We start from the raw sequence: 14,731 nt of genomic DNA on the forward strand, positions 1-14,731 counted from the left end.
AAATCTACATGTCTGGCATGCTCATCTTTTGTATGGCCAGCTATGAAATTGCTGTGTACCCTGAGATGTCTTAGAGCCAGGCCCTGGACTACTTCTTAGAAGACACACTTTCTTACACATAAAAAGCTATAATATCCTGGGGACAAACACTTGAAAAGTGAATATGAGTGCCTCTTTAATTGCTCCAGGATTAGCTTGTCTCTATCCCAGAAAAAAAATTTGAAAGCTTCCTCAGAATTTTAGTCCTTTTTTTTAATCATAGTTGTGAAAGAAATACTGAGCTCTTTGGCACCGAAACAGATTTATTCCATAGCTTTAGAGATACTTTCCTTTTAAAAACAGATTTTGAGGTAAATGCATTTGCAGGCAAGCAGGAAATCTATGCAAGCAGCTATTCTTGAGTTGAGCATTTTGACTGTAGTCAGTGGATTGTGATAATTCCAGTAAAAAAAGAAAATCACAAGTGACTTACTATTGTTTCTAACCCCTCTATAGGGGTTAGCCTGATGGCAAGTCCTAATCTTTGCTTATCTTAATAGACCTATACAAAATGTTCATAACCTGTGAAGAAAGCTGCCCCTCCTCAGTGTTTCCACTGCTTTGATGTTGAAAATAGGTTTTGCTGTAGTGTAAGCTGCCCAGAACTACATTCTTTATGAAGTGGAATTCCTGTAGAATTTTTCACCCACTCTATTTTTCCTGCACACACATGCATGTCCAGCCAGATCAGGTTGATTACTTGCTCTTGTGATGACCTCTGATTATTTGGTTGGTTGAATGTTTTCCTGGCAATGTAAGCTTTATATAGGTAGAGACTGCAAGGGAACACAGTGCTTTCTGAGCTTTCTGTTATGCTATACAGAAGAGGGAATTTAAAATAATGCATAGTGTTAATGAAAGTGTATGCTGTTTTCTCTTACTTGAAGGTAACGAGGCTTGGATATTCAAACCAAAGACTTCCCTCATTTCAAGTAGATGCATGTAGAAAAAGAACTGTTGACCTACAAATCTATAAGCAGTGTCTTTTGAAGCAGTGATACTAGATAGATATACTGGCAGGAATTGAAGCTAAATGTGAATGCCAAGAGCAGTGGGAAGCAGGCAGTTCAGTTCTTCAGACACCCAGGCCCCTGTGTAAATATTTGACCTAGTCTATTATATTCATAGTTCCATAGTAGCCTTCTAAACACTGCTGTAAAAAGTCCGGTGCTGGTCGCTGAAGAAAACCAGTGTATCAATGGTTTCTCATACATAGATTTTCATTCTCCAAAACAGGTACTTCAGCTAAAAGGAAGATCTTACTTTTTCCTTAGCTACATCTTGCCTCAAGAACTCAGATCATCTTTAAAGAAAACCCTTCAAAGGTTTTGTGTTGTTTTTAGTAATTCTGGACACACTGTTAAAAGCATTGCTCGGTTTCTATCTGGGTTCCCTAGAATACTTTCCATAATTTAAGGGCTTGGTCTCTGCAAAAATTCTGTGTCATGAAACACAGTTTTCACGTGTTTCTACAATAAATTTGTCCTCATCTTGTATTCTCCAAGCTTAAATAGATTTAATATCCTCTTCTCTCCTACCCTGGCTTTCCCCTAAAACCTGAAGCTAATGGGTTATCGGTAAGTTATCTTGGACAAAACTCTTGAATATCTTAGAAACTTTTTCCCAGCAAGAACAGTATCTCTTCAGGGAATAGCATCTCCGTGTTTTAATGGAAATTTTTACCATTTTTGTGAGGTTCTGGGCCAGATGTAGTTCCAGGCCAACTTGGTACTGTTCTCTCATTCTTCCTACTCTAAGGAGCTTGTTTTATGCTAACAATGGAAAGGAGTGTTGTTGTTTTAAAAAGATGACTGTCTCTTAAAAAATTCTAACAAAACAACCAAGCTATCAACCTGCAAATGTTAGAGGCATTTACAGAAAAACACTCCATAGGTTCCATTATTAAAAATTCTTTCATGGTGTATTGAGAGAAGTTGAACACTGTGGCATTTTTCATCTGGAAAAGGCTGCCTTTGTAGACCTCAGTCACAGACCTCATCCACACTGAATACAGGAGGGTGCATTAAAGCTTCTATTTTTAAGAGGTTCACTTGCCAAGTGTTTTATTGGCTCTGGATTGGTGTGTTTGTATTAGTACTGTCTTCCTTGTTCATTGTCACTTTGCCCAGGCTTGGAAGTTGTGTGTTTGGGGAATGGTGCTCCCTTAGCCGAGTGTGCGGTGTCACCTTTAATAACGCGCCGTGCACGCTTCCCGCCTGTCTTCAGGGGACACCTGCCAGCTAGCCCCTGACATATCCTGTGCCTTCAAGTGAGTACAAGGACAAGCTTCAATTTGGAGATTCTTTGCTTTTTATCCTCCTCACCCCAAAATACATCTAGGTATAAAGGGGAGTATCAAACCAGTAGATACAGATGCAAGAACTAAGCAGGTACAAGAACCAAAATGGCTAGAGGAACAAAGGTAGTTGAATTTGCAGAACACATCTGGTGTTTGTTAAAGCAGTAATAATGTTTTTGTGCTCCTTCTGCAAAAAGGCATACCCTTCTTTAGGAAGGAATGAACTGAATAAACCGAATGAACTGAAAATTCAGCACCTGCATAGGTTCTTGAAAACACGTGAGACTTGTATCTGGCCTGTGTAGTATCACTCTTTAAATTTGTAGGAGAAGGAAATTATAATGGTTGTAGCAGCATCCTGTATTTTGCTAGACTTATTTTTTTGAAGAGCACAAAATCAGTTTTCAAAGTAATCTGAGCTACTAGAGGAGTAGAACATAGCCTAGGATCAGCTATTTAAGTAGATGAATGTGTTTAAGCAGTACAGTGAACCTAAGTGTTTCCCAAAAAATACACAAACAATATGATTACTAATGTAATACAAAGGGAGGTTTATAACATGCCAGAATAACAGATCTTTGATAAGAGCATTTGTCTTAAGTGTCATATATGGAAAATCTGCTCTTCATGTTAAATGAGGGGAAAAGGAAAGTGTAACTTCTTTTCTGCAGAACCTTCTCGTAGTTCTGTAACATTAAACCTGGAGAGATTAAGGAATATGTTACATAATTATTTAACACTGAACTAGATTTTCATTGTGGGTCAGGTCAGAGCTCAAGCTCTGAAAGAATTGAGTTGCACAGATCAAAGTGGTCACATGGCTGGTCATACATTTTGTTACTTTGGCTGAAATGTTTTCAAGGTGAGAAGAATGTAATCTCTGTGAAGTGAAGGTCACTTAAGCTAATAGCATAGCTCTGATGGCTGGTGGAAAGGTATAAAAGGTGTTGGTTGAGATGGGAACAAAACAGGAGAGTAGATGTGTATTGGTACTTCTCTCAAGGTGCTCAGGTAGGCTGATGGATTATGATATCTTGACTACTAAACTAGGATACTCCTATGAGACTACCCTGGGCTAGATATTATATCTTTTATTATCTCTTACACTTTTTTTTCTTTTGTGCTCTGCCAGCTGTCCTTTTCCCCAGGGTTAAAAGGAAAACAAACCAACCTGCCAACTTACCTGTGCATTTTGGAAGAGAAACCTTCTTTATCACAGGAAAGCTCTTTGTGCTTGCTTTTTGATGTCTCCTTGGATTAGCAAAGCAATGCATTGCTTCCCCTTAACCTTGTTCAAGATTTCCTTGTAGGTTCTATTATACTGTAGTTTTTGGAAAGATAGTTACGTAGTTTTTTGAAAACTCAGCCTTAAAGGATGCTAAAGCCAAAGAGTGCATTTCAGTTCTTTGCATCTTGAAGAAGCATAGAGATCAATCAACTCTGTATTTTTGAAGTATCTGAAGTGTGTAGTGAAGTGTGTAGATGTTTAGTCCATTTCACTGGAGGAGCTGTATTTGACATCATTTCAGTAGCTTGGCCTCTATTCAGTGGGCTACTGATGATCAGTATCAATGAAACAGTTCCTTCCACCCCAAGCTGGTTAGACCTACCTCAAAAATAAACTTAGCAAGGTCCAGAAATTATCCCTGCTTATCTTTTAGCTAAGTATTATCTGTTGTACAACAAATAGCAAGCTACATTTGTTAAACCATTTGGACATGTTTGCACCAAATCTCATTTCTAAGACTTAGTACAGAGGTGTTTAAAAACTTTTTTACGTGTGTACTTTTGGAAGTTATTGTCCGGAAGGGAGGTGAATGAGAAGAAGAATCACAGTAGAATATCTGAGGATTGTGGTCAAAATACCTGGACTCAAGAGTAGACAATATAAGATACTGCTGTGGGTCTAGATTTCAGAACTAAATTGGTATAATCCATAAAAATTCACTGTTCTTGGTATAGTGATGAAATTAAAACCAGTTAACTTATTTTATAAAAAACTAAATTATTTTTCATACCAAACATTTAACTAGATTAATAGCACTAAAAGCATAGGAATGTAGCTCAAGGACCATAGTTTAAAATAACTTACATATGAACCTGCTTTTTAGATGGTCAGACAGTTATCAGTCTTTTTTTGTCATCTGCAGGATGATTCCATAATCAGTTGTAGGACAAACCTGTGTTCACAGGAGTCAGTCAAGTCCTGTCTCTGTAGGTCTGAGATATTTTGATTCTCGCCCTTGAAATGTGTAAGGAAGAGCAGAACACTGTAAAGGGCTTTAAACTTATTTTTGTTCATAAGATAAATGGTGTGATTTCATACACAGAAAAACTAGTTTAAAGCAAAGGTCTTGAAAACAGTAAGATTTAGAATTTTCAAGAGCCATGTTCCCTTTAACTGAGAGTTCTGGAAGCACTTGAAAATGAAGCTTAATCTCTGTTACTAATACTTTATGCATACATACTCATTTGCTGTTTAGGTAGGGCACTAGAAAATAGTAAGCTTAGCTCAAAGGGGGGTGTTCACTAGCTACACTTGGTCTGCAGGCCCCTATGTCTAAAATACAACATTGAGTTAAAAGTTATACCTGTTCAGTAGGTTCAGGGTAAAAACAGATTTTGATTAAAGAAAAATAGTCTTACTCAAGGGTTAAGAGGAACTGAATATCAGAAAGGTCTTTGAAGGTCTGATTAAATTCATAGTCCTAAACAGAAGCTGTTGTAACCTCAGCTGCTTAGTTATACATCCACATCTTGCTGATCTTACTTGCCTGTTGACTATTACAGAATACATTCACTCTGTATATTAAATGAATTCTGCCTTTCTTGTTGCCTTGTTCCAGTGGATCTGTGCCACACAGCATGTTGATCATCCAGATAATTTGCTGTGATTCATGTGATTCATGATTCCTCATTTGTGAACTCTCTTTAATCCTTACTTGTGTGTTACCTAGGCCTTCCTGTACTGCTCTGCATCTCAGTTTTTACTGTGTTGGCTTTTGCTTCCTATGATAATGGTCCCAGCTTTGCCTGTGTGCTTTTTCCTTCTAATTTGGCAACCACTGTGTTCTTCAGTTTTGATCGTTTGGCCCCACCCTTGCTAATTCAGTTCACACCCTCTCAGCTCAAATGGGAAATGTCTGCTGTGTCTATTAAGCACTGTGGATAATAATTGCTTTTCTCTGCTTTTATTTGCCTTGCACCTAATGAAGCTGGTTCTGAGAGCTGTGGAAAAAGCATGAATTTTCTCTGAAATTCCTACACAACCTCCACTCTCAAGTTTTCTCTGCATGGTCCTCCTGGTCTTTTAAGATGAATGTCAAGTCCACTATTAAGCCACTTCACTTTCATTTTGTTCCATTAATAGATTCTCTCACTTTCTTGTGCTAGCTTTTCAGATCATCTTAAGGTACTTTATAAATGCTGTCACCACTTTTTCTATTTTGTCTTTCTGTACTGCTTGTTAAGTTCTGTGTTCCAGGAAGATAAAAGGTGATGAGTCAGGGAAGTTACTACTTAACTACTTAATCAGATTAAATCCCTGGATAGGACTCCAGTTCAGGCTCTTTTTCCAGCTTCCTTGTTGAAGTACATATTTACTGTTATACTTTCCTGGATAACTCTTCTTCCTGTCTAAAAGTTTTTGGTAGCCTAGACTTCAGTTCTTAAACCATTTTATCTTCAGTATATTTAACATGGCATGGAGGTTGTTGGTTGCATGTAATAATAGAATTAATATTGTCATCCACTATACGGATTATTGACCACTTTTTCTATGTCTTTGGATTTTAGTATTTTTGAGATTCTGCTTTATGATTCTAACTTGGAAATTTCTTCATAAATACTAAATACTTTTCAAAATAAACTATTGATAATTTGAAACATGTTGTAATTTTAAAATTGTCTGAACAAAGTGAGAATGTTTGCCTTCAAATTAAAAAAGTCCTGGCATTGTGATATTTAAGAGGCGATGTTGTATTAAACATCTAAAATTGGAAATAAGGTAACAGATACTGTGGTAAAGTTTGTTATGTATGGGATAGCATTTTTAACAAAATAAGATTTCAGAGAACTTTTAAAAAGAATTAGGGTTTTGAGCAGGGCACTGTGGTGAGTTGCCTTGAGAAAGCAGCAGTTTTAATGCTGTAATGCTGCCTTTTGGTTAAGAAAAGAGCATTGTGTTGAAAGGATACTCTGTGTTATTAATGTTCTCTGCTTCAACCAGTTAATTTTCTGTAAAATTGCTCTCCTGTTTCTTTTCTAGCAAGCTGTGCTGTGAATTGGTATATATATTTTTATGTATAGGGACTGGTGAATGAAATACATGTTTAGTTTATTAAGAAATGCTGATAAGTTCATCTTCCTTTTCCTGCCCAGTATGATGAATTGGTTCCTGCATCCCTGACAACCAAATATGGAGGGTTTTATATCAACACTGGTACACTGCAGTTTCGCCAGGCATCTGAATCAGAGGATGAAGACTTTGCAGAAGACAAAAAGCATAGGCCACCTAAAGTGAGTGATTTTAATGAAGGCTTTTTTACAGAAACAGAAGCTAGGTGGACATTGGAAATATTTGATACACTTGGAATGGCTCAGATGGAGAGTCCAAAAGCAGAATGATGCGTGGTACTGTTTTTTATTGCATTTTGTTTTGTGGCTCATGTATTAGCATTCAGTAACTAACTCAGGATGTCCACAGGCTATTCAGTCTTGTAAGACTAAGCATCTGTTTAGGCAGCCTGACAAGTTGTGTCCACCCATCTTGAACTGACAGATGATTCTGTAATTTTGTAAGAATTTTATTATACAAGATGAGACCTTAAATTCATCAGTATTCTTCTTAATTTTTGCACAAAGTTTGCATGATATGAAATTGTTCCTAATATTGAGAATTTTAAACAAAGTTTAAACATATTTACCCATAAACCATATTTTAAACCAAAATACCCATTAAAATAAACTCAGTTAATAAGAATAGCTATATTAAAATTCTATACACAATCTTTCCAAACAGCATGCTGTTCTATAAACTTTGAAAAGTTACAGTCAATGCAAGCATAATTGCAATATGACATTTACAAGTTGCATGCTATTTCTGAGAACTTAGTGCTTCCTGGTGTCCTTTTCTGCTCTATAACACTTAATTTTAAGGTTCTTGTACTGACTCTCACTGTGATGCAGATAGTGTTCTTTCTAGCAGCCTGTATGATGGTTTTGATTTGTGACTAAAACAGTGTTGATGACTACACCAGAAGTTTGCCTGTTGCTGGCTGATGCTTGCACAGTCTGAAGGCTTTCAGTTTCCTTGCCCTGCACCTTCAGATAATCTTAAGGATGGGCAAGGGAGTGGAGACAGATGGTCTGTATTGACCAGCAAAGATATTTCAAAGTGGTCAGCTTCATAGTCAGCAATGGAACTTTGGTAGCAGAAGAAGGTGCAGGAATTCCATCTTCCAAGGTAGCCATTGGCCATACTGGCTGGGCAGCACTCTGCATGTACCTTAGAGTATTTATATTACTGAAAACGCTAAATTTCATAGCTGTTTAAAAATGATTAATGATTAACACTTGTCAGTAACTGAAACTGCTGCTAGGAATCCATGGTACTATTTGCCTTTACACACATTAAGGTTTTTTTCCTGGCTCTGAATTGGAAAGTGTAAAGAAAACTGAATGTTTCTTGCTGTAGAAGTCCTTTAGGGTGGAAGAATCATTGTCCTTTATTTGATCTCTTTTCTAGATAGCAAAGTTGAAAGAAAGTGAAGATCGTGGAATGAAGAAACGCAAGCGAAAAGATGAAGGGACAGAGAAGGAGAAGAAGCCTCGGAAAATGAAAGTTCCTAAGCAGTTGGGGTGTGTTTCTATTTCTTTATAAGAACCCTTCAATTATATTTGAGGTTTGGCTTTGAGACTTTTGATTATTGTACTTTTAAACTGTAATTAATAGCTTATAGATTTTGTTTCAGAATTTCTGTGGGGTTTTTATATTACTCAGTCCTACAGGCTAAACTTTTGTCCCCTGAAACTTTGCACCAGGAATAAGGAAAGACAAATCACAGAAAATAAATTTTGAGTATTATGAATAGGAATGCACTAGGAATTGCATCTTCTATTGAAAAATAATGTTTTTCCTAACTCTTTGTTTCTCATCTGTAAAGCTGTAAATACAGTTTAATTATTCTTCTATGTATTTCTTACTGACTTTGTGCTTTCCTCAGTTCTGAGGCTAGCATAGAAAGATTAAGGTGGTGGCACTAGATTAGGTGGCTGCTAGAAAGCTATTGCTGAGTGGATGGAGGCTGTCTTACTGTGAATATTCTCATTGAATACTGAAAATTTATTGACTTAATTTTTCATCAAGGTGAAAAATTGGTGGAATGTTCTCAGTTTAAAAAAATATATAGATTTTGAGCCTGCATTTAAAAATTTTTAGCAATGAAAAGAATTTTTTTAAAATATATGCTGTACAGGCTACCTGCTACCATTCAGCAGTATTGAGAGGCAAATTTAAGTATTTTAGTATTGTAAATCTGCTGTGAGTTTTAACACTTGTGCCAACTTCTCCATAATTAAATTGAGAAGTCAAAATGAAGTAACCTTTGCCTAAATGTGTATAAAATGTAACAGATCAATTGGAGAACATGTAATCACATGACCACCTAAGGTTTATGGTAATTGATAAAATGGTCTGAAGATGGAAGCAGGAAGAACTTCTTCCCCCTGATAAATTTTAATTGTACTAAACTTTGAGTTGTCTTGTTAAACGTTACTAAGGCCTCAGAAATCACATGCTAATGAAAGGTTTCTTTCCTCTACAGAGTAATGGCCTTAAATTCACACAAGTCTGAGAAGAAGAAAAAGAAATTGTATAAAGACTCACTCTCTCTGGCTGCCATGATCCGTAAATTTCAAAAGGAGAAGGAAGCCATGAGGAAGAAGGAACCTAGTCCAAAACCTCCAGTGACTGTTGCAACCTCTACCCCTAGTAAAATTCCTTCCTCCTCTCTCAGTGCAGGAAATGATATCTCTGACTTGAATCTTAGGATCAATGATCCTGTCCTCTCCATTTTTGGTAGCACAAATGAACCTGAGCTCCTGCAAGAAACTGAAAGTGCCCTGGAGATGTTGGGGGACATTGACTTTGACAAGTTGCTTGATGGCACTTCTGATGGCAGCCCAGTCTCTGAGCTGTCAGGAGAGAATGGAAATGTCACTCAGGCAACCTACACCTCTCAGGTCATGACACCCAAGCAGGTGCCTGCCCTCCCTGAAGGTCTGCCTGTGCTACTTGAAAAGCGCATTGGAGACCTTCGAACAGTAAGTATGAATTCGCTGGTAGTGGATTGCATTCAAGAATCTGAGAGAACAAGGAAGAACAATGAGGACCTTGAGTGTCATCCTTGAATTGCTGGCTGAAACTTTAGAAATGAAGAATAATGTTATTGGCAATCTTAAAGGCTGTGTTTATACTCAGATGAAAACAGGCAGAGATGATGCAGGTCAATTGTTTTAGCAGTGTTTGTTTCACATTGGAAACAGGGTTTTCTAAATCTTTTATGTGCAATAACTTGTAATTTTCATTTATTTATGGGTTTTTCTCCATAATGGAAATACCAGTGTTATTTTAACTTGAATTATTATTTGATAAAATTGAATGAATGGGTGTTTTCTTACTTTGGAGGAGGTTACCTGACATATGACTGCAGCTTACAAATCCATGTATTTTGGATCCAGGTTTTTTGGCTTTCACTTGCCAGTTAAAAAAAAAAACAAAACAACCGAAAACAAAAAAAAAAAAAAAAAAAAAAAAAAAAACAACCCAAGTAAAAAAAGCCACCAAAACCAGAAACCACCACCCAACAACAAACCAACCAACCACAAAACTGAACTTTTTCTTCTGGGAGGTTAGAATGGAATCTGAACTTCTCAAAAATGGGATGAAAGATGTTAAATTAACAAGTTACAAATATTCCAGTAAGTTATTGAAAGGGATCAGAAGTATTAAGGTATTACATACTCCTTGTTTCAATTATGGATGTTGTCCTAAGTTGAGAATAAATTTGTTGCTTGTTCAAATTATTATATTAAAGCTTTTCCTTACTTAGAATAAAGTGCAGCTTTTCCATATTTAGTATAAAGTGCAGCTTTTCTTTACTCATAGTTAACTGCTTTTTCAAAACATACTTCCTTTTTTGGACAAAAAATAATTTAAACAATTCCAGAGTTTGCTTTGCTCTTACGTCTATAGAAATGTCTTCTAGTTTTCTTATTTATTTTTAAACATACCAAGCTAAATACAGCCAAGGAATTAATATTAACTGAAGTGAAGGAGCTTCTGTCTACCTTTCAGTATGCAGGTTAATTTTGCTATGAATCAACAATAAGCTTCTAGCAAAAGTGCAGAAATGGATTAGGCCAAAATTCAGGAAGTGTTAGTGACCTACCCCAAGTTAATTCATGTTGCTTCTCTGTATTACAATCTCAAACCAGTTGGGAGGCATCTTTAATTCAGTGGCTCTTAGAAAACATAACTCCTCATAGAATCATAAAATGGTTTGGGTTGGAAGGGCCCTTTAAGATCATCCACTCCAATCCCCCTGCTGTGAGCAGGGGCACCTTCCTCTAGACCAGCTGGGAACTCTTCCATTTTTGACAGTGTCTTCTGAAAGATTCCTGGCTAAGCAGAGGAAGTTTAAGTTTATACTTGGGGAACAGCTAGACTGTATGTTGACTTAAAGATTGCGACTTCCATACCTCCTGTAAATTGCAATCAGACCTCTAAAAAGCACTAAAAATGAAAGTCTTGTCAAATATTTACCAGACTCTTGCAGCTTTAGATCTCTTTAGCACAAAGAAAAGTTTCTAAAGCTGTAGGAAGAAGCCTATGCTCCATGGATGGGGTACAATATATCAAAATTAAAAAAATAATAAGATTGGAAAGCCACTGTCTACAGGCAATAAAAACTTCCTGACTTCCTTTGGTAGATTCATGTGTAATAGTTCCCCGAGTGGGTTATTCTATACTACCCTGATGGAAGGCAATATTGTAAACAAGCAGGAAAGTAAATAAATGAGGTTTTTCCTCTGTCTTTAAGGTCACTGTCAAGATAATCACTCTGGAAATAAACCCCAACCATAGTTAGTAATAGTGATGAAGTTTTTGAATCTGCCGGTGTTGCTCTCTTTAAAAGCCAGCAGTGCTGTCCAGCATAATAGTATAATGCTGGAATTGCCTTTCAAGGTCTAGCTGAGACTAAAATGTCAAAGCTTTTTCCTTCTGCTTTATATAAACCAGATGACTCTAATGTGTCAATTAACGTGTCTTGTGTTAATTAAGCATAAAGGTCCTGGATTTAAGACTTTCTGACTTGTCTTTTTGGTACCCTATCACTTGAAGGCATCCATAACCTTTCTAATTTTTTTAGCAGGACAAATGCTTCAGTGTTCTTAAACAGATAGTACCATCCCCTCAGCAGCTGTATTTATGGTAGGAAGCAATGAGTGAAATGCAGTCCTTGCAGGAACTTAAACTCCAGTATCAGTGTTCATGACTGAAGTGATAAAGCATTCAGACAATGGGCTACCTTACAGCTTTGAGCGTCACACTCTTTTCCTGTGCAGTTCACACAGGAAGAGAGGTAGAGTTCACAATTTTTAGAAAACACTTTTCTTTCAAATTTAAATGGGCCAGTTAAAAAGAGCAAGAAGAGTAAGTATTTAATAGTAATAAATTAATTTAATCATGTTAACACTTGGACTTATTTGTAGTTTTTAGCTACGTTGTTGCAAGTCACTACTCTATGGGATTTTTTAAGGGCTCTTTTTTCTCAGCTTCTGAATTTCTGCAGAGTAGATGTACACTAGAGAAAGGTTCTTACTGATTTTTGTAAAATGGTACAGGGAATTGGCTTTGTCCTATAAGCTGTCATTCCTTGTGGAGAAAAAAAATGTATCTAGGTGATAAGAACAAAGATAAAGGGATTCTGCATGGGAATTGCTGGGAGATCAGTAAACACTTCTGATAAAAAGAACAAAAATACCAGACAAAACACTAAAGGTACAGTCTAAGGATGGCAAGAATGCTGGACAGCAACAGAAAAGAGGGATGAGGTATTCCTCTAGCAAATATAATCCTGTTGTAGAAATTGCAGTGAAGGTTTGAGAGAGCTCTAAGCTGGAAAGGTGCAACTGGATGAGGCACATAACAGGTAGAAAAAGATGGAGTAGAAATGTGTTAGTTAATGCTGTTGCCTTCTTGACCTGTCAAACAATGCTTCTCTTTTTAGAACAGAGATAGTAGAATGTTGGTGGTGTTGATGGTGATAAAGCATCTACAATTTTCTTAATGGTTATTCAAAAGATGAATGTGTTAACATCAGTGATCCAGGCAGATCCTAAACAGAATGATTGCCTGCCCTAGAGCAAGGTGTGTATATTGAATATAACAGTAACAATCCTCAGTTTTTTCTAAACAGCTGAGAATAGCTTGGTTTTCGTTATTCTTTTCCAAGTAACCTTTTCTGGGAAATAAGAATATGATGTGGCTGTAAAAGTAAAGATACAAAGATTGTTGGTTCAAAATACTCTATGAGCTTGAATGCCTTTTTTTTTTTTTTTTTGTATTTTTAGGCTGCCAAGATGTTTGATGAAGAAGGCAGGAAGAAGTTTTTCACACAAGACATGAATAATATCCTTCTGGAGTAAGTGCTTATCTGTAGAACCTTCCCTTTTTGGAAAGGGGGTGAAAGGAAAAGTACAGAAGAGGAAGTATTATTGAGGTTGTTCCAACAAATCCCTTAAAAGTCAATGAAGGTAGATCAGTCTAAGCTAGTTATTAGCTAAAGAGACTTATGTATGTGTACAATTCCTGTCATGCCTGTCTGTCTTTATCCAGTGTAAAATGTTTTGTAGTGCCCTGGTCCTTGACTTCATGTGTAAACTTCAACAAAATTGCCTTTATTTACTCCTGTCTCCCACTTTTGTTACTCAAAGGACCTTCAGCTTTCATGTGGGCAAACACCAGATTTTTTTTTTTCTCTGTAATCTTCAATTAAGGGTTTAATATAGAAAGTTCTGTGTTCATAATCTAGGAAACAAAAGTAATCTCTAGAAGACTATCACAAAGTCTCTCAATTTTGATTCACAGTGGTTGGTGTAAACTAAATTTGAATTATTTGAATTTTTTTAATGTTTTTGAATGTTCAACATTGCTGGACAACTATGTGAATGGTTTCTTGCCATTGATTAGGACTTCTTCCTTTTATAAAAAAGCTTATCTGAAAATATCTCAAGCTGCTATTTTTAATATGCATAGCTAGAATATGCTATGCTTCCCAAGCTTCCTTAGGTTTTTGTTCAGAAGTCATCTTTACCTTGGAGTGTGTCTGACTGTCTCCTGTTGTTTGTCAGTATTGAGCTGCAGCTGCAGGAGGTGAATCCTGCCATCCGCAATGGAGTCTACTCACACCTGGAGGCTTTCGTGCCGTGCAATAAGGACACGCTCATAAAGCGCCTGAAGAAGTTACACCTCAATGTCCAGGTAAGGATGGGGAGAGCAGCTCCAGCAGGAGGCAATTATATGACAGTCAGTTCTCCTTGCTGCAGCAGAGTAGAGCAGTAGCCACACAGCCTCAAATCAAGAAAAATGTTTTGGGTCAGTTGCTAGATAAGTTTAAAAGCTTCCTTCCATATACATGATATTGTCACTAGGTTAGGAACAAATATTTTAAGTATTTCAGAGTCTTTAGTTGAGAAGGAAGTGCTTTCATCTTGAAAGCTGGATACAGGCTATTAAGGAGTGTTTCTGCTGTCATCCCTAAGTATTACTGTAGTCTTAGGGTACATATCAAAGCAGCAGAATTAGAAAGCCACAGTAATAATGGTCATGATAGGCTAAAAATACGTACTTTGGTTTTCACTTTTCTGTCAAGAAAAAAGGAAGGCAATGTGGATAATAGATGACCCAGCCTGTATTATTTGTTCAAATTTCCTTTTGTGGCTAGGTCTTACAAATACTTTGTATGCCATTTTCAGTTACTTTTCTTTTGAAGATTATTTTCCTGTTGAACAGAAAAGTTATCTGTGGTCTGAAGTCCCCTGACCAGATTCTTTAGATAAAATCCAGGACTAAATCTTGCAGAGGATCTGAAAATGAATGCTGAGATCTCAGTGCTTGCTAACAAGGCAAACAGATTCAAATGCTATTATTTCTAAGCAGATAAACATAAAAGAATATTCTAGTTCTTTTCAATAAGCAATTAAAATTAATAATGTAAAGTCAGAAGATGTAGAAAGTGAATTTAAAACATGTAGCGAAGTGTATAGTATATTACCTTAATGTTTGAAATTCTTAGTATTTGGAGACCATTCTAAATACATAGTCCTTAC

At 36.6% G+C, this 14,731-nt stretch overlaps 1 protein-coding gene across 1 annotated transcript in view; it reads left to right on the top strand.

The window, feature by feature from the left end:
- UBN2 (ubinuclein 2) overlaps positions 1-14,731 on the top strand; it is a 51,933-nt gene that overhangs the window by 12,388 nt on the left and 24,814 nt on the right. Inside the window, 5 exon segments of the mRNA XM_036400503.1 lie at positions 6,719-6,856; positions 8,085-8,197; positions 9,163-9,661; positions 12,974-13,044; positions 13,754-13,883. Coding sequence (XP_036256396.1) covers positions 6,719-6,856; positions 8,085-8,197; positions 9,163-9,661; positions 12,974-13,044; positions 13,754-13,883 — 951 coding nt within the window.

Source organism: Molothrus ater, chromosome 5 (assembly GCF_012460135.2).
Source record: "Molothrus ater isolate BHLD 08-10-18 breed brown headed cowbird chromosome 5, BPBGC_Mater_1.1, whole genome shotgun sequence".
Classification (NCBI taxonomy): Eukaryota; Metazoa; Chordata; class Aves; order Passeriformes; family Icteridae; genus Molothrus; species Molothrus ater.